Raw genomic sequence first — 27368 nt, 5'->3', positions numbered from 1 at the left:
GACAGGCAGAGGGTCTGAAATCGTACTGAAGGCTCATCACGACTCAGTTTCTGCCCATGGGGAGGAACCAGATCTTCCTTCTACCCCGTCCAGCTCTCTCTGCACCCATAACCCCAAATCCACGTTTCCACCTGGCTCCCCGAGCGCCTTTGTTCTGCACATCCCCGCCCAGTCTCTCCCCAGGCTTCCCTCAAACCTGTCCCTCCTCCCATCTCGTGGGTCCCTGACCCCACCATCCCACACGGTCACTCAGGAGGGAAACCTCGGCTGAAGAGTGGCCCCCAAAGCTGTCCATCCTCTAATCCCTGGAGCCTGTTTCTTCACATGGCAGAAGGGACTATGCTGCTATGTTTAAGGATCTTGAGATGGGGAGATGATGCAGGAGTATTTGAGTGGACCCCAAATGTAAACACAAGAGTCCCTGGAAGAAGGAGGCAAGGTCAAAAGCAAAAGGAGAGGGGACAACAGAGGTTGGATGGATGCGCTCTGAAGATGGAGGAGGGGCCACAAGCCAAGGAAGGCAGGCAGCCCCTAGAAGATGGAAAAGACAAGGAAACAGATTCTCCCGAAGAGCCTTTAGAAGGAACCCGCCATGTGGACACCCTGACTACTCCTGTAAGGAAACGAACCTGTGTTGCTTTCAGCTACTGAGTTACTGCCGCCACAGGAAACTCCACCCCTCTGCGCCCCTTTGCCTCCAGCTACATTTTTTTTCAGGGCGTCCCAGGTGGTAAAGAACCCATCTGCCAATGCAGGAGACATAAGAGATGTGGGTTTGATCCCTGGGTTGGAAAGATGTCTTAGAGGAAGAAATGGCAACCCGCTCCAGTATTCTTGCCTGGAGAATCCCTTGGACAGAGGAGCCTGGTGGGCTATAGTCCATAGGACTGCAAAGAGTCAGTCACAACTGAAACGACTTAGCATGCATGGTTTTTCAAGTAATCATGTCTGGATGTGAGAGATGGACCATAAAGAAGGCTGAGGGCCAAAGAATCGATGCTTCCAAACTGTGGTGTTGGAGAAGACTCTTGAGAGTCCTGTGTGTCCACAGGAGACACAGGAGATCCAACCAGTCAATCCTAAAGGAAGTCAACCCTGAATATTCATTGAAAGGACTGATGCTGAAGCTCCAATACTATGGCCACCTGATTCGAACAGCTGATTCACTGGAAAAGATCCTGACGCTGGGAAAGACCAAAGGCGAAAGGAAGAAGGGGCGGCGGAGGATGAGATGGTTAGATGGCATCACTGATTCAATGGGCGTGAGTTTGAGCAAACTCTAGGAGATAGTGGAGGACGGAGGAGCCTGGTGGGCTACAGTCCATGAGGTTTGGAAGAATCAAACACGACTTAGCAACTGAACAACAACGACAACAAAATCCAGGTACATCCTGTCACCTTTGATGCAGCAAGAACATCTCAGCTGGCCTCCCTGAATCCATCCTCTGCTCTGCAAGCCACTCAGATTTATCTAAACAGTCTGTCTGACCATGTCCTTCTGTCGCTTTAAACTTGCTGAGGGCCTCTCTGTTGTCTGTGGGGCAAATCCATTCTCCTTCCCCTGGTGAACAAGACCCTCTGCTGGAGTTTTCACCCAGCCTCACACACCACCCGAGAGATGGTGGGGAAACTGCCGCTTCATGAAACAGACAATGGAAACCCGGGGCTCCTCTACTTTGTGGGGGCAGAAAGGAAGCCTCTTCCCGCTCACCTTGTGGGGCATCTATAATCCTGAGCAGTGGGGACTGTGGCCTGCTGAGAAGCCATCGTCGCACAGAGCCTGACCTCTGATGTCCTTGCAAGGTGCTCAGCCACGTCTCTGGGCTGTGGGAGCCTCAGGGTCACAAGGGGAGAAGGGCCTCCCCCCAGGGAGAAGGGGGTTCTTTCACTCACCCCCAGGACACCACCCCCTCCTGGCTCCTCCTGGTTTTTTCCTGACCTACAAAGACTGAAGGTACCAGGGTCCTGATCCGCTGACTCCACTCATTTCTGATGATCTCGTTCTGTTTGGGCTTTATTTATGTATTTTTATTTTTTGGCCTCACTAGGCGGCATGTGGGATCTTCGTTCCCGGACAATGGATGTGCTCCCCTGAATTGGAAGTGCGGAATCTTAACCATTGGACCACCAGGGAAGTCCCCGTTTGGGCTTCAGATATTACCATCAATGTGCTTGTGATGCTCCAAATGACACATTAAGTCTGGACCGCTCTCTCAAGCCCCCTGCTTGTACGTCAAACTGCTCTTGGAGACGTGTGCACGTGCTCAGTCATGTCCGACTCTTTGCGACCCCAAGGACTGCCGCCCACCAGGTCCTCTGTCCTTGGGATTCACCAGGCAATAACACTGGAGTGGGTTGCCATCTCCTCCTCCAGGGGATCTTCCTGACCCCGGGATCGAACCCGCGTCTCCTGTGTCTCCTGCACTGGCAGGAGGATTCCTTACCACTGAGCCACCTGGGAAGCCCCCAGACTTAATAAGCCACAAACATGCCTGAGACCTCCCCCACCCACCACCCCGGCACCTCTTCCTGCATCTTCTGAATCTCAGCTACCTACCAGCACGCATCTTCTGAATCTCAGCTACCTACCAGCACCTCCATCATTGCAGAAGCTCAGTCCAAATCCCTGAGGTCAAGCTCGACTCCCCCCACCCACCCTGTTGCTCACAGTCCCCACCAGCAAATCGTTGGTTTTAGCTACAAACACTACCCAGAGTCGAAAGCTCACCACGGCTGCAGCCACCCCCGGGGCCTCGCTTGCATTGCTATGACCACCTCCTTACATCGCCCCCGATGCCTCCCTGCGTGTCCTCAACCAGCAGCCTAAAGGGTCCTGTTAGATCCTAATCTGGATTCTGTTTCTTCTCTGCTCCGAAGCCTGCACTGGCTCCCAGCTCCCAGGAATAAGGATCAGCATCCTGATCCAGGCCCCACAATCAGCCTTCTCCCCCATTTCCACCCCATCTCCCGCCATGTCCTCCACTCGACCTCACCTCCCACCCTGGCAGGGGAACTCAGGGCCTCTGCAGTCTGTACTTGGCCTGCAAGATTCTTCCCTATGCGCCTCCAGGCTCACTACTGCCCCCTTCAGGCCTTTGCTCACAGGCTTTCCCTGGCCACCCCCACCTCAACTGTTGCGACTCCCTAAAAATAAACACAACCTCTCCCATCTGCTTCTCAGCCCTCAACATCTGGTACCCTTGACCCTTCGCACATCGTCTGTTCTCTGCAACCCCACCAGGATGTAAATCCCACGAGGCAGTGTGAAGAAAGTGAATGTGTCAGTCACTCAGTTGTGTCCGACTCTTTGCAGCCCCATGGACTGCCCACCAGGCTCCTCTGTCCACGGGATTCTCCAGGCAAGAATACTGGAGTGGGTTGCCATTCCCTTCTCCAGAGGATCTTCCCTATGCAGGGATCGAGCCTTGGTCTCCTGAATTGCAGGCAGATTCTTCACAGTCTGAGCGACCAGGGAAGCCCTCAGCCCAGTGCCCGGTTCAGCGGACACTTCGGGACTGTTCACGGACTAAGGAACTGGCCCTTTGCTCCCAAACCTGAAGGGGTCCCTTCTGCAGGCTGTGTTGTCCTGTCCCCAAGCCTGCAGAGGGACTACAGAGGGCTAGGGCTGAGTGTCCCCATGCCCACCTCCCACCACCACGAGGTCTCTTTTGTCACCAGACCCCTGAAGGTGGCTCAGACGGTAAAGAATCTGCCTGCAATATAGGAGACCTGGGTTCGATCCCTGGTTCGGGAAGACCTTCTGGAGGAGGAAATGGCAACACACTCCAGTATTCTTGCGTGGAGAATCCCATGGTTAGAGCAGCCTGGCGGGCTACAGCCCACGGAATCGCAATGAGTCGGACACGACTGAGGGACTAACACTTTCATTTTCTTTCCCTGGAGGTTGGCAAGATCCAGTCCACCCAGGAAACCACGTGTGCTGAGCCATCCTTTGTGCACTCCTCCCCCCGCAGGCCTCCACTTTTTGTGGCTCAAAGACACATTTATCAGCCAGAGAGCTTTGGTTGGGCACGAGGTGCCTGGTGACCCCAGAGCTGATCCCATTCCAGCCCAAATAAAGGCGTTGGTTGTTCCTGTCGGCTTGGGTGGTCCCAGCTGGGGAACTAGTTTCGGTGAGGTTTTCTGGAATGCTGCAGAAGAGTCTGAAGCCCCTCACTGTTCCCTTCTGGGGCCCGAGCCCCCTGCCTAACAACTGCTGGGAACCTTGGAGTAGCCCTACCCTCCCCTGGCAGAGCAGGGGGAGGACAGGGCTGGGACCACCACCGACCACCCCAGGGGCAGGGTGGGGGGCAGGCTGCGACCCCTGCTGGGCCCCCACAGGCCAGGAAAGGGCAGGGCCTCCTGACACCACATTGTTCCATGGCCCACAGGGCCGGCCTCGCTTGGAAGAAAGGAGGCAGCCGGCCAATTCTGGGCCTGGCAGGCGGTTGTCTGCCCACAAAGGCCTCTGGGCCCCGCCCAGCAGATGCCAGCTCCTCCCGGGATGGCAGAAGGGAGATCATTACTGGAGCCTAATTAACAAAGAAAAGCAGAGATAATTAAGTGGAGAAACATGTGGCTGGCGCTGGAATTGTGATATCTTTAGAAACGTGAGAAAGGACCATCTTATTTGGAGCTCTCAAGAGCCTGACAGTTGGAAGGGTGGAGAGGGGGTGGGGTAGGGAAGAGTGGAAGGGGGGCTGCGTGTGTGACAAGGCTGGAGGGTGGACCGTGGAGGCTGTCTCTGCTCCGTGTGACCTCAAGGCCGAGAGATAGCAACTTTACTTTCCCAGATCAAAGACAGTATGTTAATTCATCCAAGGTCACAGACAGTAAATCCAAGGTCACCTAGCTCCTGAGGGGGCCCAGCAGGGGACTTTTTCCTGTTTGTGTTCAGTCCCTTCCCCAATGCCCTCTGCTAAGGTCAATATCAGGGCCTTCTCCGGCAGGCCCACCCCTCCCAGCACCCAGTGAGTGATAGGAGACCTAGAAGAGGCCCCAGTGGGGACAATGACAAGAGGTGCCATGTGGGGCTGGGGCCATTCCTTCCTCATGGAAAGTGAAAGTATTAGTCGCTCAGTCGTATCCAACTCTTTGCAACCCCATAGACTGCAGCTCGCCAGGCTCCTCTGTCTATGTGATTCTCCAGGCAAGAATACTGGAGTGGGTTGCCATGCCCTCCTCCAGGGGATCTTCCCCATCGAGGGGTGGAATCTGCATCTCCTGCATCGGCAGGCAGATTCCTTCCCATCTGAGCCACCAGGGACCCTCCCGGCAAATGGGATCACAGCCCTCCCCTTGGCAGACCCTTCACCCAGAGCTGAGCTTCTCAAACAGGGCCTCAGGCAACACTGGGGTGGGAAGTAGGTCAAATGGGATGCCAGCAAGTCATATTTTCTCAGCAGAATGTAATCTGACCGAGTTCCTTTAAATGAAAAGCCGAGTGGAGAGTTTATGGAGTGGGGCCCTTCCGAGGTAAAGCTGGGGCCCAGCAGAGCTTGGACCCTGGCCCGTGGGGGTGCTCAGGCTCCGGCTGTGGAGACGTCAGCGGAAGGGCTTGCCAAGGCCGGGTCTGCAGGGTCTAGTCCACGCTGCAAAGCCAGGCCTTCCAGGCCCTCCACGCTCCGGCCTAGCTGGCCTCTCAGCCTTGCCCGCCCGCCTGAACACGACAGGCCATTTATTCCTCTTCTTCTTGCCTCACTGGGCCACCCAGGACAGCCTTGGTTTGGCTGGGGATTTGTCCCACTTCTCAAGTAGGGAAAGGACCCGGAGGTGCAGGGGTGGTGCGGTCAAGGGCAAAACCTGACTTGCTGGCCTTACACAGGAAGTCAGTAGCTCTGCTCTGACTGTGGGCCCCACGGCCCCTTTTCTGAGGTGGGGAGTGGGAGTAGTGGGGTGCCTGGCTGCTCACCACAGAGTCCCCTCAAGCTGGCAGGGAGGATGAACTGCCGGAGACCGAAGAACCCAATCAAAAGAGGAAGCTGGCTGAGGCCTAGGGGAACTGTGTGTTAGGCCAGAAGAGAGCCGGGGCAGACAGCTGTGGGAAAGCCTGGAGCAGGGCAGCAGGGGTGTCAGTGGGTGGGGAGGCCCCTTGGTCTGCGCCCTCCCTGGTTCTAAAGGGCTGGGACTCTGGGCAGACAGGCACGGCATGCACAAGCCAAAGGTAGCAGCAATGGGTAAAGCCTTCCCCCATCTCCTGCAGCGACCCGAGGTGAGTGGCTGCTTGGATGCCTCCAGTGACAGGGAACTCACTATCTAACGAGACCTTTTTTTGTTTTTAAACCGCTGCTTTTCAAGATCAGTTGTAGAATATTCATTTCCTTGATCCCTCTGGTGTTGCCTAGGCCTCTGCTGTCATCTGAGATCTTCAAAGAGCTGCCTGACTCAGTTCTTCTGACCAGCAAATCCCTCGACTTCCTTGCCTTGGGCTCCACCTCCTCTGTTCCTTCACAGGCTCCTCGCCCTCAAGATCCCATGGACGGCAGTGAGCTCCTGGGCTCTGCCCTGGGACCTCTCCGCACGCTCCACGCTGACCAGAGTGCTGGTTGCAGCTGCCACCTTCATCCAGGCTGGGTCCAGCCCCAGTGCCACCCCACAGGCTCTTGGCACCACTTGGCTCCTGCCAACTGCACACGTGCTCCTGGGTTTCTCACAGGCCTACAGATCCCGACCTGAAGATGGACACCACCGTCACCCTTCTGGAACCTTCTGCCCTCTCTTCCTCCTCACTCCCCACTGCCACATCTAGATCCTAATTTCACCCACCCCTGGGCCCTGCAGCCCACGCTGCCCCAGTTTTGCCTTCTCCCATCTACCTTGGTGGGTAGAAGAATGGTTACCATGGTAATGATAAGACAAGACAAATCCAACCCTATCATTTCCTTGACAGAAAAAGCTTCCAATGCTATGGGAGAAAGCTTGAGTCACCAGCCTTTACGTCAAGGCCGTGTATGATTCCGGCCTCATCCTGGTGCTGCCGTCTACCCCCACTGCCCAATACCACTGGCCCAGGCTCCAGAACGGCATGGCCCTGAGCATGACTGCGGCCCTGTGTTAACCACCTGACTGCTTCCTTCAGCCTCAGTGTGCTCAGCTGCAAAATGGGAATGAAGAGAGTACTGATGTTGCAGGCTTGCTGTGAAGACACCACGAGGCTCAGGTCAAAGGCCCAGGGCCAGGCATGCTGCGGGCACTCGGAGAGGCACTGAACTTGCACGGGGCTCGGGAAACCCACGCTGCTGCCGTCCTACTTCCTGGGCCTCAACCTGCTGGCAGACACGCCTTCCAAGCCCTTGACCCTCCCTGTCCTGACGACCTCTCGTCCCTCCAGCCACATCTAAACCCCTCGGTCACCAACAGTGGTGGCCTTTCCACAGTGTCCAGGTCGTACATTCTTCTGGGACTGTTCCTTCCCATCTTCCCAGTCCTTCCTCTAGGACCCTGACTCCAACAATCCTTCCTCCCACACCCCTCTGCCCCAAGACACACAGTCTTCTGTCCCTATCACCCTTCCCCTGTCCCTCTCTGGGCAGAGGGGCTCTGTCTGGCACATGGTCTCAGCATCCTCCATACCCCTCCTATTCTCAGGGGGATGCCCCTCCTCTGGCCATCTCCCCATCCTCTCTGCCACTAGGTCACTCATTTATCTAAAATCACACCATCACTGTTTAATCTCCAAACCCCTCTGCTAAACCTCACTTCACCTTGCAGCTCCTGCCCCTTCTCTTCCTTGTCCCTGATGAGTTCCATGTCTTTTCTTTCTTCTCTCCTCGAGCCCACGATTCCAATCAGGTCCCCTGCCCTCCTTGAAACTGCTCTTGACCACCTCACCCCTGGACCCCTGGACTGCTCCATCCCACGGCTCCATCTTAGGGCTGCACCTGACCTTGCAGCAGCACTGGGCCTGGATGATCTGTTTCCTTGTTCAACGGTTTCTCACTCAGTTTCCAGGACATCATACCCTCTGGGGGTTCACTTATCTCTCCTCCGCTCTCAAAGGGCCCCAGGGTTCATCCTCAGACCCCTCGTGACTGTCCAGGCCCAACACCACTACGATCCAGTTTCATGACTGATATACACGGGATACAGAATGGCTCCTGACTGCGTGTCTCCAGTGGGACTCTCTGCAGCTGAATCCTCTGCCCCCGAGTCACACCCTCTCCCCAAATGGGACTATCTCTTGTTTACAGATCCAACTGCTTTCCCAACCTGTCCACTTGGGTGTCAAATCTGCCCACCACTCAGATCCTACCTCCCCTCCTCCTCCAAAGTCTTGATGCCATCCTTGATCCTTCTTTCCCACACCCCTCATCCACACTCAGAAATCCTGCTGGGGGACTTCCCTGGTGGTCCAATAATTAAGACTTCACACTTCCATTGCAGGGGGCATGGGTTCAATCCACGGTCCTGGAACTAAGATCCCGCATACTGTGAGGCTTGGCCAAACAAAAAAAAAAGAAAAGCAATCCTGTTGACCCTATTTTCAAAATATGTCCAGGGCCCCAGGGCCTTTGCACTGATGGACTCTTCTCCCTGGATGTCTTGACCTAGATTTCTACATGGCTTATACCCTCTCTTCATTCAGGCCTTAACTCCTGGTATCCTCTCTAAAACTGTGCTCTTGAAAGATAGTCCTATTTTTGTATTTGTCTCCATGGCACTCATCACTATTGAATATATTATTTGTTCTTATTTATCTGCCTCCCCGACTAGAATATAAGCACCATGATGGCAGAGATTTTTTTTTTTCTATTTTGTATTTCCAGATCTCGCTTGGCATAGAGAAGGCAGGCATTCAAGAATGTTCTGTGCAAATAAATGAGCTCAGAGGACTGTGAGCCTAAAGGGTTAGACAGGAGTAATGTTACAGACACTGATAGCCAGAAGGGGGCAGCAAAGACCTACCTAGTATGGATGGAGGGATGGGGTGGGAAGAGCCTGGAAGCGGGCTGTGTGACCTCCAGTGAGCTCCTTAACCTCTCTGAGCCTGTTTCCTTCTGTAGGGCTGGTTATGGGGAGCGGGGAGGAGATCAAATGTGCTGGTATGGGAAGGCTTGGTAGCTGGCAGACCATAGGATGAGTGGATGTTAGGTGTCCAGGGTGTGAGGAGTTGCCCCGTTGTCCATTCTTGGGGGACAGGGCTGTCATATAACTGCAATGCACCCTGATGACAGAGCATTGTAAAGTGATTTAAAGACATGGGAAAATGCTTATGTTTTAAGCATGTGTTTGTAAGTTTATAGAAAGCACAAGATATACAGTTAATAAGCTCGGGGGAAAATCTGGAAGAAACGTATCATTGTAAAAGTGAACAGTCATCTATGAACGTCCCTGGTGGTCCAGTGGTTAAGAATTCTCCTGTCAATGCAGGAGACACGGGTTCTATTCCTGGTCCAGGAAGATTCTACATGCTGCAGGGCAACTGAGTCCACAAGGCGATTGAGCCCGAGCTCTGGACCCTCGAGCCACAGCTACTGAAGCCCGTTCGCCTAGAGCCCGCGCTCCACAACAAGAGAAGCCACCAAAATGAGAAGCCTGTACACTTGAATGAAGAGTAGCCCTTGCTCGCCACAACTAGAGAAAGCCCACGCACAGCAAATAAAGTCCCAGCACAGCAAAAAAGAGAAAAGAACTTCCTCCAGGAAGCCTTCCTGACCCCCTGGAATAACAGTAATGACTGCTAACCCCACTGGCCGAGCCCTTCCCATCACAGCTGGTCCAGAACTGAGAGCTTTACAGATACTTCTCTGAATCATCAGCAGGGCGAAAACGTCCTCCACGGTTGACCCACCGCTACCCACCACTCAGCCACCCAGATCACCTGGGGAAGCAGGTATGACCAGCTCCATCTCACCGAAGAGGAAGTGGAGGCTTGGAGATGAGAAATAATGATCCCAGGGTCACATGGTTAGTAAGAGGGGTCAGGGCTCTCAGCCTGGGTTTGTCTGCGTGCCAGCCTGTGCTCTCCCACGGCCCCCACACCTCCTCGGCCCCCAACCCCAAAACACATATCTGCCACCCCTCCACGTGCCCAGGGCTCCCGCCTCCGGTACAGCCCCTCTTCCTCCAGGCTCTGGCGCCTGCCACCGTTCCGCCTTCCCTTGAGACCGGATCTCCTGCTCCCACTCCCCTTGGAACTCCAGGAGCTGGCCCATATCAGGCTTCTGTGACTGTCCGACAGTCTGGGAACAGCCCTTTCTGGGGCAGGAGTGGCACCCAGTGACCTCTGGTGAACCCTTGGAGGCCCCTGGGAGCCTGGATGCCTTCCCAGCCCAGTGTGACAAGTGGCATGAGTAAGCGCAGAGCTGGCCGGCTCTGGCCCCTCCAGGCTGACACCTGGCCCGGGGAGCCAATGCCTGGAAAGGCGCTGACAGTTCCATCTCCGAGGCCTGGAGCCAGGGCCACATTCCCGTCTCCTCTTCCAGGCAGTCTGCCATCCTCTCCTGTACCACGTGGACAGAGAAAGCATTTCCAAGGGGCTTCCCTGGTGGCTCAGACGGTAAAGAATCTGTCTGCAAGGCAGAAGACCCGAGTTTGATCCTGGGTTGAGAAGATAGCCTTGGAGAAGGAAATGGCAACTCACTCCAGTATTCTTGCCTGGAAAATTCCATGGACAGAGGAGCCTGGTGGGCTACAGTCCATGGCATTGCAAAGATTCGGACACAACTGAGTGACTAACACTTTCATTTTCTCTACACACACAGGGGCCATGGGGAAGGTTGATGGGCGGGTGGGCAGACTGGCACAGAGAAATGGGGGGCAGGTGGCCACCACGGAGTAAAGGCTGGGATTCAAGTAGCTGCTCAAACAGGAAGATGCGCCATCAAAACCCCCTTGCGGGAGGGCGAGCCATGGTCAGTGAAAGAGGTCACCCCTAGAAGGAGGCGAAGGCTGCTGGCTGCCTCTCTGCCCCCAGCGTTTCTCCCCAAAGCCCGACTCGCCACTATTTGGTGGCTGCTCTGAATGACGTGCCACCTGCCTGGCATCAGATGGAGCAGGGAGCCAGGTGTGAGGTCAATGCTTCCTCCACTACGGCTTGGGCATCCCGGGAAAGTCACCGAAGTTTCCCTGCCCTATTTCTTCATCCTTAAAAAAAGGACAGAAGGATTTTCCTGGTGGTACAGTGGATAAAAATCCACCTGCCATTGTGGGGGACACGGGTTCGATCCCTGGTCGGGGAAAATTTCACACGCCTCGGAGCAACCAAGCCCGTGTGCCACAACTACTGAGCCTGCACGTTGCAACTACTGAAGCTCACAAGCCCTAGAGGCTGTGCTCCACAACAAGAGAAGCCACCGCAATGAGAAGCCTGCGCAACACAAAGCGCCTGTTCGCTGCCACTAGAGAAAGCCCATGCGCGGCAATGAAGACCCAGAGCAATCAAAAAAAAAAAAAGGCGGGGGTGGCAGGGCGGGCAAGGAACAGAAAAAGGTAACAGGGCCAAGCGCTGAACTCATAGCCCAGCACACATCAGGGGTCAGAAATGACATTTTCTTGCTTCGTTTTCAAACTCATTAAAACACATGCACGCTCCTGGAGCTGCTGTACTTTCAGGCCTCCACGGAGCCTGGGTAGGAAGGCCTGGGCAGCACAGGGCGTGCAGAGGGGAGGCCGAGGGACCGCCTCGCCGTGTTTCTCCAGCAGAGGGAGGCTTGCCCGCTCCCGCGGCAGCCACTTGTAGGAGCAGGACCGACACTGCCCAGCATGGACACCTACTGGGCAGAAACAGAAGTCGGAGCGGGCAGCGGCTTGAAGCTGATTCAGTGGTACAAGTGCTGATGGGGTCGCGGGGCCCCTGCTTTGGGGCAGCCGAGTGGACCACAGGCCACCGGCCACGGCCTTGGAGCCAGGCAGGTCCACAGCCAGCTGGGTGGCCTGTCACAGGGCAGGGATGGGCCCAGGAATGCGATGAGAAGGGGATCCACGGGCCTGTGATGTCCTCACGAGCACCTGGGCCCTCCTTTCTGTGTTCTGTCCTGCAGCCCCCAGCAGCCACGGGCCCCAGCTCCCCATGGGGGCGACCTGCTCCAGATCACGGGCCCAGAGGCCGGCCAGGCCACCTGCTGGCTGCATGACGTGGGCATATCGCTGAGATGCAAGTCTCAGTTTCCCCCTGAAAGTTGGGCTTTCATGCCAAATTCCCAGATCGAAGGAGTAAACAAGATGCCTCCTGTGTGTGTCCATTGCTGTAACCATGGTACCCAGAACACTGTGTGGCAATGGCAGGAAAGACCTCCAGAAACACGTGTAAAATGGACCCAGGTGAAGCGGTCTGCAGTGGGTCTGATGCCCAGAAACGTCTTGGCAAGGTTTCCTCCAGGGCTACCGTCTCTACCTTACTGACATCATCTGATGGCACCTCTGAGAGTTCTAGAAAATCACCTTGGGTGTGGGCCTTGGACCCGTGCTGCTCACCCATCTGATCACCTGCTTCTCCTTCCCTCTCCTCCTGGCTCTCCCAAGGACCCATCAGAGCCTTCCTCTCCTGAAACCCTCTCCGAGCTCCCTTCCCTCTGCTTCTCCTCCTGGGGGTCCCTGCAGCCGATGGCAACTGCCACATCACTATACCCCTTGGTGAGTCTGACCCCTCCAGGTCGCCCCCTCCCCAGAAGCCCACCAAGCCAGGCCGGGGCACAGGGAACAGGTCCAGGCAGGAGGGTCAGGGTGCACAGAGATGGGTGGCGAGTAACGTGGCTGGGGCCATGACATCGAATTCCTGTTGTTGTTTAGTCACTAAGTTGTGTCTGACTCTTTTGCGACCCCATGGACTGTAACCCACCAGGTTCCTCTGTTCATGGAATTCTCCAGGCAAGAATACTGGAGTGGGTAGCCAGTCCCTTTTCCAAGGGATCTTCCCGACCCAGGAATCAAACCCATGTCTCCTGCATTGCAGGCGGATTCTTTACCACTGAGCCACCACAGAAGCCCTCAGATCCCTGTACTGCAGGCTCTTTATGTCCCCAGCACAGCCTCCCCAAGGGCCCGGGGCTGCCAGCGGCTCTGTGTAGGAGGAGGGGAGAGGCAGCAAGGCTCTGGGCTCAGCACACACAGCCACCTCCTCGAAGGCCTGGGCCATCCCAAGTGATCGGGTGGTCATGTCACCGCCGCGGGGACAGCCTCTGCTCATTCAGGGTTTGGGAGGGCCAGGGCATAGCCTGTGGGAGGATGGACGGGAGTGGATGCCTTGAGAAGGGCCAGGAGAGGCATTTTACAAAGTGGGTAAACACTTGCCCACATCTCACCACCAAGCTCGCGGGTTTCCACGCAGACACCCCTCCCTCTGAAGTTAGGAACCCACCTGTCATCAACTTTATCTGCTCAGCAAGGCCCCTCATGGAGGAAGTTGGGGGTCACTGACCCAGTCGGGCCCCTCCCTCCTGAATCCCGGCCAAGTGAAGCTTGAAAGTCACCTGTGCCCCACCACCATCCCTTTCTGCGTCACAGGAACCGGGTCCAGGTTCCAACTTGACCTTCCTCCTCACGTCCCTCACCTGGGGGCCAGTGCCCAGGGCAGACATGGCAGGGCTCCCGCTCCGGGACCCCAGAAGCTGCGCCCCACAGTGAGCTCCACTCCGGCCTCTGCCCCTCGCACCGTGGCCCGCCCCTGCCCCCAACGCCATGTGGCCCTCCCATAGCCAGCGCCTCTTACCAGGCTTCGGGATGAGTCCTTGGAAAGGCCTGGAAAAGAAACAGAGACGGGAGTGTCAGGGGAGGGCCTGGGAGCTTGTGAGGAATGTGTGGGGCCTGCCCCAGACCAGCTAAACGAGTATCTGGATTTTTTTGGGGTAGTGGGCTGCATGGTGTGGCCTGTGGGATCTTAGTTCCCTGACCTGGGATCAAACCCGGGACCCTGGCAGTGAGAGCACCAAGTCCTAATCTCCCAACGGCCAGGGAATTCCCCAGAAACTGCATTTAACAGGATGCCTGGGGCTCCGTGTGCACAGGACTCTGGGACCCTGGGACCCTGGGACAGTCGGCAGGGCCTCTGTACCAGGTGGAGCAGGGTCTCCCGCTGGCACCGCCCCTGCCGGCTCCGCAGCACCACGCGTACCACTTGTCTGGGTCTCCTCCCCTCTGACACGGGCCTAAGGCCTCTCTCGAGGGGAACAGGAGTGCAGCAAGCAGCCACTGAGGCAGGAAGACGGGGCCCATGAAGGCTACCCCTGCTATGGTGTATGGGGGGGACGGGGGACCCAGTCTCATCTCTTTGGGGCTCTCTGCACCCCAGCTGGTCTGCAGGGCCCCCTCCTCCACTCCCCAGGATCCAGGTGGTGCTGGGAAAGTCTCTTTGTCCAGCCGAAAGCCCAGGATCACCCGAAGGCCAGGCCAAGGGTCCACGACGCGAGGCCCCGCCTGGCCCTTGCCTCCTCTCTTTTCCCCCGTTCCCTGAATACCTGGTGACGGTGAACTTGATCTTGTCAGCCACCGCAAGGATCCTCTCCAGGTTCTGGGAGCCAAAGGTACAGGGCTTTCGGAACGGGATCCCCGGGGGCAGCCCCTCGATGATGACTGAGCCGGGGTTACTCTTGATCCGCTTGTAGGGCACCTGGACCGGGTATTTTATGCCCAAGGCCTCCCCTGTGGACAAGAGGGACGGAGAAGTGTTGTCGGGAGCCACAGGCAGTGCTGGTGTGTTGTCAGCAGCCAGGGGTGCTCTGCATATACGAGTGTGATACACCCTTGCACATGGGGGAATGGGGGGTGTCGGGTAGCGCTACAGACAGGCACAATCAGTAGGGGACCGGGAAGTGGGGGGCCTAGGGGGCTGGGGGAGTGGGTCTGTGCCCGGGCCGAGCCGAGGAGCAGGCAGGGGATGTGTGGCTATGGTTGCTGGGGAGAAGACCGCTTCTAACATGTCAGCCTCACAGCTTGAGAATCCGAAAGCCATCTTGCAGATGGTACCTTGTGGGCACACCTGGTCCTTCCCTACACCTGACCCTCCTCCCTCAGTGAGGTTCCGCCTCACCCTGGCTCTGGTCTGGCCTGGCCCGAGAGGACAGATTGCATGTGGGAGCAGGGAAGCCAGCCAGGGTGTGGCTCAGACCTCAAGGCCCTCTTTCTGTATCTGGGGCTCAGACTCACTCCCGCTGCCCAGCTTCTGCAGAGGGCAGTGGCATGTCCATCCCAGGGCCTGTACTTTGTCCCACTGCCTGGGGGCTGTCCTGAGGCCACTGCTGACCCACTCTGAGCTGCTGTCTGCTGTCAGGCTGACATGAACATCCATGGCTCCCTGACTAGGCGGGGTGCACCATGGGAGTACCCTCCAGGACCAAGGGTTGGACACCCCTCAGTGTCCCAGGAAGCCCACTTATGAAGACAAGCCTGCAGAAATCTCCCGCATCTTGGACAAGGCGAAACAGCTGAACTTTTTCTGGGCAATAAACTAATAATTTTTATCTCATGGACACTGGGAATGGTATAACTGGTCTCATGTCCCTTTTTGCTCTGGCTCCTAGGGAACTCAGAGCCCCAAATTCAGTATGTATAGAACTGCTGAGTCTTCATGTCACCCCTGGTTTGTGCCATTGCTTTAGCTTGTCTGTTCAGTGTTATTAAGACATAATTCACACATCATAACATTTACCATCTTAAACAATCCAGTGCTTTTATTATTAGTAGTAGTAGTAGCAGTAGTAGTGTTTTTTTGGCCACATCCATGATGTGCAGTCTTAGTTCCCTAACCAGGGATTGAACCTGTGGCTCCTGCATTGGAAGTGTGGGGTCTTAACCAATGGATCGCCAGGGAAGTCCCAGTGCTCAAGAAATGTTTGCATGCGGGTTGAGTGGTCTTTCCAGAGGAGACCCTGGCCCCATCTCTCTTCCTTTCTCGCCAGGGTACCCCGGGGCTCACCGTATTTCTTGTTGAACAGATCCTGAACTTGCTCCCTCAGCGTGTTGGCGATGTCGATCCGCGAGAGTCTGGCGTCATAATTTTCTGCCAAGTGAAAAACAATTACGGATTTGGGCTGTTAAATGAAAAGGCACTTGATGATTTTTACAGAATATGATTTTCTAATTATGGGGAACTCCTTCTTGGGCAATTATCAGCTCCTTGGAGGGGGCCCCTCGAAGAACTCCAGCACTAACATCTTGACGGGGACGTGTCTTTGCTCTGGAAGGACGCACACTGTTGCGACAACAGCGATGAGTCGGAAATTAAGTTAATTGTTGACATTTGAAAACCACACCGATGAGCCAGACCTGGAGGGGAGAGACCCCACGAAGGGGAGCAGTTTCCTGCATCACGGTGAGTGGAGCGGGGCCTCGGTCAGGGTCAGCAGGGGGGCAGGAGGCTAAGCAGGGACCTGAGGTCACTGACCATGACCCGGTGGAGCCAGGGAGCCAGCCTGGCAGTTTCCACGGTCACTTGCTCACTCACCCGCAGGGTATCTGCTAAGAAGCCCACGTGTCCACACCTGCCATGAGGCCCCCGGATGTTGGGGAGATTAGAGCCTGACACTGCCTTGTGGGAAAAGAGAGGTGGGGGGAGGCTGGAGGGAAGGGATGGGTCTCTGGGCAAGTGGACCCCAGTTTGCTAAAAGGGCTGAGTATGAACAGCCATGGGGTAAGGTGAGAGACTCGACTCCCCCATCACAGAAAGTTCTGACCTGGGAAGGAGTGAGAGGCTCAGTGGTAAGCAGGTGCCCCTCTGGGATTTGGGGCCCAGGTCCCCAGGCTCCTCTACCCCCAGGGCCTGGCCCTTCCTGTCTCTAGTCTGGCTGACCCCACTTTCTCCTTAGAGTCACAGTGACCACCCAGGGCCCACCTGGGGGACTTAGAGCCACTCTCCAGAGCTGCTCTGACGTGCACATGGACAGCTGCTCTCAGTCACAGCAGCCCCCACTGATGCTACACACACACACACACACACACACACACGCTCAGTAGTGTTGAACTCTTTGTGACCCTGTGGACTCTATGTAGCCCGTCAGGCTCCTCTGTCCATGGGATCTCCCAGGCAAAAAAACTGGAGTGGGTCGCTGTTTCCTCCTCCAGGGGATCTTCCCAACCAGAGATCGAACCTGCGTCTACTGCACTGACAGGTGGAGTCTTTACCGCTGAGCCCCCTGGGCAGCCCACCGATTTGATCTTAACCAAAAGGCAGAGTAGTCCCACCAACGCCCCCCATCAGGAGGGGTGGAATGGAGCCTCCGCCGCCCACTGTTTCTCACCCAGGGTCCCCCCTTCAGCCCTGAGCTCAAGCTTTGCCCCATCCTCCACCCCTCTCCCTTCACACTCATGTCCTTCCACCCCTCCTCTGCCCGGCCACAGTCCTCCCTTTCAGGAGAACCCTCCTTGCCCTCGGCAACTCCTCTCCTCTGATTTCAAAGCACGAAGGGCGTGGCTGGCTGCCTAACACAAGCAAGCAGGTCAGCTGCCTCCCCAGACTGACAGCGAGTGGCTCCTTCACCCCATACCCCACTGTCCCCTGAACCCTTAGATGCCTGGTGGAGATTCTCCCTAGAGCTGATACACTACGGCCCTGCCTGGCTGCCCGCCCACCTGGCTCAGACGACACCCCACCTGCCGGGGGCCCTGAGGTTGGCAGCCAGCCCCTCCCACCCCCAGCCTGGCCCTCCAAGGCCAGGTCAAGGTCATGGCACTGGGACAGGGGACCCCATCCTGAGCTGCAACCTTACCTTGAAAGCCCTGTCTCTTCAGGCTCTCGTCCACAAGAGGGTCCCCGGAATCCCTCTCTGGGGGCGTTGGGGGAGGGGAGAGAAGCCAGGGTGAGCGGGTAGCTCCTGGGACCCAGGATAGAGGTGGCATCTGGTGGGGACAAACTTGGTGGGGAGGGTGGTGGAGGAATGCCAGGGGAGATGGAACCAGGATGGAGGAAGCAGGAGGAGGGCCAGTGGCAGACGCCTGGGACCCTTCCTAAGCCCAGCCCGTGACCCTGGGCAGGGTACCTTGGCAGTCCGCGAGGGGCTCTTTGACTCCTTCCGTGAGCAGCTCAGGCCTGCAAAACACAAGAGGGGCTATCACTCAGGTCCCTCTAGGCCTCCCCAGCTCTGCCCTCTGGGCCTCAGTCTGCACATCTGTGCAATGGGCCCTCTTGATTCTGGACAGTCCAGGTCTGGGGTCCCTGTCCCCCAGGCAGGGTCCTGCTGACAGATCTGGGGGTGTGAGATCCGGCAGCTGTGATGGGTTCTGAGGATCCAGCCGGGAGCGAGATCTTAGTTCCCCGACCAGGAATTGAACCCGTGCCCCCTGCATTGGAAGTTCAGAGTCTTAACCAGTGGACCACAGGGAAGTCCCAGTTTTTAGTATGTTCAACAAAGTTGCTCATGCAGCCATGCTTGCATGCCTGCTAAGTCGCTTCAGTCACATCTGACTCTCTGTGAACCCATGGACTGTAGCCCGCCAGGCTCCTCTGTCCACCGTAGATTCCAGGCAAGTATACTGGAGTGGGTTGCCATTTCCTTCTCCAGGGAATCTTCCCGACCTAGGGTATTGAACCCGTGTCTCTTATGTTTCTTGCACTGGCAGGAGGGTTCTTTACTACGAGCGCCATTGGGGAAGCTAATTTCAGAACATTTACATCTCCATCTAAAATGTATCCTTTTTAAAAGTAAAATCAGTAAGAAATGGCTATTTTTTTTTTTTTACTAATATTCTCGATAGTATTTTTAGCTAACTTTTTAAAAGGAGGAATACCAAAATAAAATAAATATATTCAAGTGCTCAATCTCTCTCTTCCAATTATCTCTTAAAATCACCCAACTAGTCCTTAATCCTAACATCCCAATGGTTCCACTGGACAAAGTTAATCACTCTTTTCTACTTGAAACATTTTTTTCACTTGGCTTTCAGGAAACTGGGATTACTTAAATTCATTTTAAAATTTGGTATATATATATATATTTTTTTTTCTTTTTTTTAAGAAATGAACTCCTGATACCGGCAACCACATGGATAAATCTCAAAAGCTGAGTGACAGAAGTCAGACCCAGCGAGATGCACAGTGTATGATGCCATTTATATGACATTCTGGAAAAGGCAAAATGACAGAAAACTGATCAGTGGTTGCCGGGAGCTGGGTAGCCAGCAAAGGGGCACAAGGGAAGCTTCTATATCTTTTTAAAATTTTTATTTAGTTTTAAAATCTTTTGCTTATGCCACAGAGCATGTGGGATCTTAGTTCCCCAACCAGGGCTTGAACCTGTGCCCTCTGTGTTGGCAGCAAGGAGTCTTAGCTACTGGACTACCAGGGAAGTCCTGCTTTGTATTTTGAGGGTAGTCATGTGACTGTATGAGCTTGCCAAAAATCAAAGTGCTGTACATTTAAAAAGGGTAAAATTAAACTTCAATAAACCTGATACTAAAAACAAACAAACAAAAACCCCAAACCACCTTGATTGAGTGTGACAGCCCTTTGCTAAGCCTTGACCTTCAGGGCCACCCTATAAACGGTACAGTGTACCCCACCTGACACCTGAGCAACCTGCCCAAGGTCAAGGGGAGGAACAGGAGGAGCTGGACTCAGACCCAGGAGTCTGGGAGCCACCCAAGTGCTTCCCGTTCTCAGTTTGAGGGGATGGACGAGGCAAGCGGCCCCCATGTGTTACGTTCGTCCGGGATGCTGACAGCTTCCCACGTTCTGTCTGCCCCCCAAACTCTCCCTTGTGTGTGAGCCCTGTAATCCACCTGCCATCCCTCCCTGCAAGGGCCCCCCACACATCGAACATAACACAAGTCAGATCCCACTCTTACATTGTTTTTTTTTTTTTTATGTTTTGGCCATGCTGTGCGGCATGTGGGCTCTTAGTTCCCAGACCAGTGATCAAACCGGTGTGCCCCCTGCATTGGAAGTGTGGAGTCTCAACCACTGGACTGCAGGGAAAGTCCCTCAGCTCGTGATTTTGACCTCCAACCTCATCATCGGCATCTCGGAAAACGGCATCACCACCATCCTAGCTGCTCAGTTCCCAACCTGGAGTCATTCAGGCCCCTCTTCCTCTCACACACACATCCTACACATTGGCAAATTCTACCAGCTCCATCTTCAAAACACTGCTTGAATTTGATGACTTCTCACCATCGCACCTTTACTGAGTCCAAGATGCCCCTATGTCCCCAGGGCCAGGTACAGCCTCCTCACTGCTCCCACCCTCCTCAAAACCATCCAGTGAGTTCTCATTACATTTGAAATAAAATCCAAACCCTTTATGCTGGCCCAAGACCCTGTATAATCCAGCCCTTGCTACCTCTTGTGCCTCGCCACTCACACTCTTCTCTTGGTCCATCCACACCAGTCACACCGGCACCTTGCTAGACTTGAAATGCACAAGCATGTCCCTGCCTCAGGGCCTTTGCACCTGTCACTCCCACTGCTTCAATGCTTTTCTACCAGATATTCACAAGGCTTGCTTCATTAGGTCTCTGCTCTGATGTCCCCTCCATCGACAGGTTCCTCCTGTCCCTCTCTGCCCCTTTAACCTGCGTTACAGCATTTATCTCTACCTGATATTATATTGGGATTTTATTTGATGACATCAGCCAACTCAACAGCAGGACTCAGTGGCATTCGCTGATGCATCACTGCTGGCACACGGTGGGCACTCAAGGTGCATTTGTGGAAGGAAAGAACCACGTATCCACTATCTGTACCTGGAATACCACCCTCCCTGCTTAACCTGGTGCAAACCAGGCTCCACAAGAGAGCTCCCTGCTCTGCACCTCAATGCCAGCCTGCCACTCTAGGCGTGAAGGACACCCTGAGTCTCCCAACTTTGGGGCCATCTACTCCCCCGGGCAGAGCAAACCTTTAAGTGTCTCCCCTTTCTTGTTATAACCAAACCAAACCTAAATTTACAAGACATCCCAGTAACACAGAGAAGCATGAAACAGGTCACCCCCAGGTCCTCCCTCATCTTTTAAAAATTCAATAGCTGCCTCCATCTCCTCCAGGGGAACTTTATATCTCAGTTGGGCACACAGGCTGGATACAATGGAGCTCCCTGGGTCCTCTCTCGCCGACGAAAACTAGATGCTTGAGGAAAGAGAAGAGACCTGAAATGCCAAAGACCGATTTTCCAATCCAGGGAAAATGGGGCATTGTCAATTCGGATGCCTCCAACCCCCAAAGGATGCTCAGAATGGTCCAGAAGATCAAGCCAGTAGGCATATTCCCATTTTACATCCAGGCAAACTGAGGACTGCTCTCCTGGGGACGGAAAGGGCATCAATCTGGTTGCTTTAGGTCCTTTAGGCCTCAGCTGGGGCTGGGAAAACTAGCACCTGTTCAGTTGAGGCCAAACCTCATCTAGAGGCCGATCATGAAAAAAAAAAGTGCCTTCCCCAATCTAAAGAGGAAAATAGCTACTTGGCACTTCTCCTTGATGCTGGGCAAGCCTGGAGCAGCTCCCGTGGACCCTGCTGGGCCTTACCTCTTGATGACAAACTGGATGCTGTTGCTGGCTTCCAGGATCTTCCGGAGCTTGGCGATCCCAAAGCAGTTGGGCCTGCGGAGGGAGATGCCTTCAGGCAGCCCCACCACAAACAGCTCCTCTGGGTACATCAGGAACTTGGAGTAGGGCACCTTGACAGGCTCCGAGATGCCAATGGCCTTGGCTGCAGAGATACGGCTGCTGTAGGGCCACCCAGATCTACGGGGCCACGAGCCTCGATTCCCACCTCCCCATGTCTGCATGGGGGGGCCGGAGCCCTTTTGAAACTTAGCTCTTAGTTGAACCTTCCTGACCCTCCTGAGAGGTTAAATACTGTCAGCCTCAGTCTTGTGGGTAAGAGACCCAGAGGCCAGAGGGGATGTGACTTGTCTCAGGTCCCAGGGTCCCTCAGGTCCCGGGGATGTGAATCCAAGTCAGTGGGACCCTCAATCTTATGCTCAGTCCATGCCCTCATGCCCTGGCAGTGCAGGAGAAACCACTGACAGCTGGTGGAACCTGGCATCAGCTCCACCCAAGTCCACTCGTCCCCATGCTGCCAGAAAGGCCGTCTGGAAGGTCCCTCTGCCACCATAAATAACCCCAACCCCACACCTCGGGAACTGGAGAGATCTGAGGCCCAGGCCAGGCACTACCACTCACTAGTCATGGGGCCTCAGACAAGCCATGGCACTTTCCCAGGCCTCGATTTTCCTCATCTGTAAAATGGGCATTAGGACACGGGGATTTTGTAAGACGGGATGGGAGAAGGTGTGTGAAGCACCTTGCCAGCGCCTGGCCAACCACAGGGGCTGAATGAAGAGTAGGCTTCTCCCCTGCCTTTCTAGTAGGAAAGATCTTGTCATGCGTGCATCCTCCTGAGGACCCTGAATGAGGGTGTCTGTAGGGGACAGAGGGGCAGTTACAGCTGACACAGCGGCCTCTCCAAGCTGAGGCTAAGGCAGACCGTGAGTGTGAGTGTGTTGATGGAGGAGACAGCGGTGCTGTGTTTCAGAGGGTGGGGTTCTCCAGCAGTGCCTCAGTCTCCCCAGGTGGGATGTCTGGAGCTGAGGAGGGGGCTGGGCAGCAGCCCCTGCAGTGCCCCAGCCCCTCTAGCCCCTCCCTGTTCAGGGAGCAGCTGGGATGGGGGGGGTCAGTCCCTCTGATAACAGGGCAGCTGGAGGGAGACCCAGACACCCCCAACCCTGCCCGGGTCCTCGCTCACCGTATCGCGTGTTGAAAAGCAGCTCCACCTGCTTCCGTAGAGGCCGGATCACGTCGCCGTGACTGTCTGGAAGGCAAAGGGCAGTTTGTTGAGCCTCCCCAGAGGCAGCAGGACCCTGCTTCTCAGCTCATGTCCCATCTCTGCTGGCACCAAGAATGCCCTGTGCTGAGACCTTGGAAAGGGGAAGGGTGGTGATGACAGATAACCTATTTCCTCAGAAGTGGCGTCTCTGCAGACAGGTCCACAATTCCTGGGCTCAAATATCTGCTTGCGAAATTGGGTCTACAGCATCACCAGGCCTGAATGGAAGGTTCTGAGGCCTAAGGGTGACCATGGGACTTTCTATGTGAATGTCACTCTTGACCAGCACAGTGACTTATGTATGTATGCGTACACATACACATATGTATGCTCAGTCACGTCCGACTCTTTGTAAACCCCTAGACAGTAGCGCATCAGGTTCCTCTGTCCATGGGATGTTCCAGGCAAGAATACTAAAGTGGGATGCCATTTCTTCTCCAGGGGATCTCCCTGACCCAGGGAGTGGAACTGCATCTCTTGCATCTCCTGCATTGGCAGGTGGATTCTTCACCACTGTGGCACCTGGGAAGCCTAGTTAAGCGTGGTGACTTAACTAGTGTGTGTGCACTAAGCCTGCAAATGGAGTGAGCTGCCACCAGCTGGCAGTAGGTATCTGCTAAACCTTTAGAGTCACACTCCCCACCTTTGGGATTGGGAGACACTTCTCTCCTCTGACACCCACTCATTCCATTCCAGGGGCAGAAACAGCCTCATCCTCACCTTGACCTCCCTGCCTGTCCTACTCTCACTCTTTGCAAGCTGGGAATGAGCCATGTTCCCGAGACTGCACAGGTCTATTGGACCCAAAGCCAATTTCGTGCTTTTAGGCCTCAGTTCGACTTGCTCAGGAAGACCAGGTTCAGACCTCAGCCTTGAAAGCTTTCTGGAAAGAAGTAGGGTGTATACAAAACAAAATAAGAAAGTCTTACAATTTCTCTTACCAGGAACAGCTGCTCCTACCTCTGACCACGAACCTCCTAGTTCTAGAAAACAGGTCTATAAACCTCCTCCCAATTCAAGTAGCCTATAGGACACCCACCCCCAAACCCGGTGTCTGGAAGAGACAAAAGGGAGACGTAGGACAGGGGAGGGGAGGAGGCCTGGGTAGGGAGGGAGTGAAAAGAGGGAAGTGGACAGTGCCTCACCCTCCACTGGCCTTTCCTCGGGCCGAGGGTCCTCGCTGGGGCCTTTGTCTGAAAGAGAAGAGGGAGCCACGCAGCCACATTCATCATCTCCTGCACCTCCGAAGTGAGGTCGGACCGGCAGGGAGTGCAGGCCCAGAGTCTGGAGCATGGCATGGTGACCCCCAGATGGGATCAGGGACCCGTTTTGTATAAGCACCCACCCTCGCCTCCACGTGAGCTTTAGAGACCAGACACCTTGGGGATGCATGGCTTGGAGACCAGCCCCGCGCCACCCCATCCTTCCTTCCACTGCCTGCCAGGCTCTGCTCTAGGAACTGAGGAAGCTCAGCAACAAGACAACGCCTGTCCTCCTGGCGTGACATCAGACATAACACATGATGTCAGATGGCAGTGACGCCATAAAGAAAAACAGAGTCACAGGACTTCCCTGGTGGTCCAATGGTGAAGACTTTGCCTTCCAATGCAGGGGTTGTGGGTTCGATCCCTGGTCAGGGAGCCCACGCGGCTCGTGGTCAAAAATCCAAAACATAAAACAGTAGCAATATTATAACAAGTTCAATAAAAGTTTTTAAATGGTCTGTATAAAAAAAAAAGTCTTAAAAATGGAGACGGATAAGGGGATGGGGATGTGAAGCTATCTAAGGTCCCGGGGCCTCTGACAAGGTGACTTGACCCTGGCAAGGACTCAATCTTATCCCCAGATGTGGGTCCAACAGGCAGCAAAGACATGGCACAGGGACAACATGGGAGGTTAGGGCTCAGGCTGTAAGGGGGAGGGGGAGATTGGCCTTGGGGGGCCAAGGAGGGGAACACTTGGGTTGGGTCCAAGTGTCCAGGAAGGAGAGGGAAACAGGCAGGGAGAGGGGAGCCGCGTCTGTGGGAAGGGTGGCTGCAAACTCAAGAGATGACAGACTTTGGCAGGAAGATGAGATCCAAGTGCAGACAGCAGGAGTGGGGTGCCGGGGGTGGGACCTCCATCAGCAGCGACTCTTTCACGCCAGCACTGGAGGAAGGCACAGGGATTTTCAACACTTGAAACAACCAGAAGGAAACTGCGGCTTAGGAAGCTTGCCCTGTGGTGCCAGGTGCTTTCCCACGCGGGGCCAACCCCTGGACGGCCCCTTTTCAGCCCACAGGGCTGAGCCAAGGAGGAGGGGTGGAGCGGGTGGATCCCGGGTCTGCTCTCAGCCAGCTGGTGGAGGGGACGCCCGGTGAGAAGGGATGCAGGGACTCCCATGACAGGGAGAGCTGTCGCGGTCAAGGCCCCACTCTCTGATGCGGGAAAAAGGGAGCCTGCTTTTTGGATCACCAGACGAGCCAGAGCCTTGGGGCTCAACCCGGAAGGTTCTGGAAGGTTTCATCTTTGCTCAGCCCCTGATTTAAAAAGGGCCAGAGCTTTAGGACTAAACTTTCATCAGGGAAACAGGTACGTTGTGGGCGGTGGATGCTGGGCCCACCTGCCTCTGCCTAGACCAGCAATTGAGGGCGGACATCAATTCCTGGAAACAGTGATGGAGGATGACCAGGCGGATCACCAGCCCAGCCCCCAGCTCCACACACACAGCTCCCCGCTTCCTGTCTTCTCCCTTGTCCCCTCCTCTGCTTCTGTCCCCAGCTTTACCCAGGTGCTGATCCCAAGGGCAGCCCCTAATAAACACCTCACACATTAGGCTCCATCTCAGAGACTGGTCCCCAGCGAATGCAATCCACAACACACATCCTGGAGTTGTGACTTTCTCCTGTGCATTTCAGCACAGTGCTCCAGCCTGTCAAGGCCATGGGGAACATCATTCTTGGATGGATGGACCATTCCTCCCCAGGGATCTGCAATCTGCATAATCTTGCTGCCTAAGGTCTCACCGATACGTGTTCAAGGAAGGACCGAGCCCTCCAGGACACTGGGGGAAACCTTCCCCACGTGGAGGCTGGGATCTCCCTGGAGCCCCCTTTTCTTGCTTGAAATTCAAATAACTTTTTTATTTTTTTGCCAGTGCTGAGTGGCATGTGGGATCTTAGTTCCCCAATCAGGGATCGAACCCCGTTCCCCTTGCATTGGGAGTGGGGAGTCTTAACTACTGAACTGCCAGGGAAGTCCTCAACTACCTTTCATTTAAACTGAAAGCATTACTTAAAACTGTGTTCAGAGTCGAAACCCTTTTGTTTACAAAAGTCATAAGGAGCTTCTCCAGCCAGCCCGGGGTCAGTTGGAAATGTTGATGGCATAATGAGTCGACCCACTTCTGTGGATGACCCCACACGGGGTCCTTTCTGAGGGCTCACAGTCACCCATGTAGACATCTGTCCCAGAACTGTGCTGGGACTAAGGCACAGTCCACCTGTTTTTGCTTTGGGCAAAGCCTCATCTCCAAGTCTGTTGTCAGCTCATCTTTGTCTGCCATGACTTCTCACATCCTATAGACAGCGGATCTCAGGTATTACCTGGAGACCCATTCACCCACAGCAGACCTGGGGACCCTCGACACCTCCTTACTGCACTGGACTTCTAGGGCCAGGTCACTCTTTCCTGTTTCCAGGCCGTTCTCCCTGACAGGGAAGATGGAAGCAGACAAGCAGCAGAGACGCTCTGCCTTTATTCTGTCACCACCCATCTGGGCCTGTAGGAAACCTTCTTATTTATTTTTCTAGTCATTTGTTTATTTTTGGTAGGGGAAAATTAAAAAGTGCAGTAAGGCGTACAGAGCATTCTAACAAACCTTCATGGACCCACCAGCTGGGATGAATATATGTGAGCATTTTGTCATATTTGCACATGATTTTTTAAAAATATTAATAAAACATTAATGATAGTATTTTTACATTTCAAATTTGGAAAAATGCTATATTGTCCATATCTTTTTGCACTTGTTTCTCACACTGAACATGATGAGTTTTTTTTGCACTGTTCATTGAAATACACCTACTACGCTTTTGCACAGTGTCCTTAAGTAACACCCCCACCGCCCACACCACCCCTCCCCATCCCCCCATCAAGCCCACACTAGACATCACACGCAAGGGTAACAAACTCCAGCCCTCTTCCTAAAGTTTTCTGTCCTGGCCCTGCAGCCCTTATTAGAGTTTTCCAAACTCAAATCATTTAATGACTAATATAATTTTCCACCATATCTGCAAATCTTGTATAATTTACTATTTGTCTCTCTAATGATTTACTTTTCAAAAATGTTAACTACGTATAATTCTTTTTTTTTTTAATTAAAAAAATTTTGGCTACACCGCATGGCACATGGGATCTTAGTTCCCTGACCAGGGATTGAACCCACAGCCCATGCAATTGGAAGTGTGTAGTTTTAACCACTGGACCACTAAGGAAGTTCAAGTTCTTATTTCTTATTACCTATGATAACATCTGTTGATAATGGTTGGAGCTGAGCGTATGAGATTCATTAAATTATTCTCAACTTTTTGTGGTTTTGAACATTTCCAAAAAACAAAACATGTAGAACTCCACCCTCTCCTTGCTAATCTCCACCTGCCCAATCATTCCTCTTGTCTAAATTATCACAAGTGTCT

General features: G+C 54.5%; 1 protein-coding gene across 3 annotated transcripts in view; it reads right to left on the bottom strand.

Moving 5' to 3' along the window:
- Positions 1-27368, bottom strand: part of GTF2IRD1 (GTF2I repeat domain containing 1) — a 112294-nt gene that overhangs the window by 19776 nt on the left and 65150 nt on the right. Inside the window, exons 15-22 of one of the 3 annotated variants that reach the window (XM_081557983.1) lie at positions 23838-23885; positions 22612-22677; positions 21390-21573; positions 17910-17959; positions 17640-17696; positions 15851-15934; positions 14394-14577; positions 13649-13677 (exon numbers count right to left, since the gene is read on the bottom strand). In XM_081557983.1, coding sequence (XP_081414109.1) covers positions 13649-13677; positions 14394-14577; positions 15851-15934; positions 17640-17696; positions 17910-17959; positions 21390-21573; positions 22612-22677; positions 23838-23885 — 702 coding nt within the window. The remainder of the gene's footprint in view (positions 1-13648; positions 13678-14393; positions 14578-15850; positions 15935-17639; positions 17697-17909; positions 17960-21389; positions 21574-22611; positions 22678-23837; positions 23886-27368) is intronic. The other 2 variants (XM_081557984.1, XM_081557985.1) reach the window with 2 other exon arrangements.

This window comes from Giraffa tippelskirchi, chromosome 13, assembly GCF_054371585.1.
Source record: "Giraffa tippelskirchi isolate mGirTip1 chromosome 13, T2T-mGirTip1v1.2.pri, whole genome shotgun sequence".
NCBI classification, from domain to species: Eukaryota; Metazoa; Chordata; class Mammalia; order Artiodactyla; family Giraffidae; genus Giraffa; species Giraffa tippelskirchi.
Note: the sequence above shows the minus strand (reverse complement) of the source record. Positions and strands in the feature narration are given on the sequence as shown.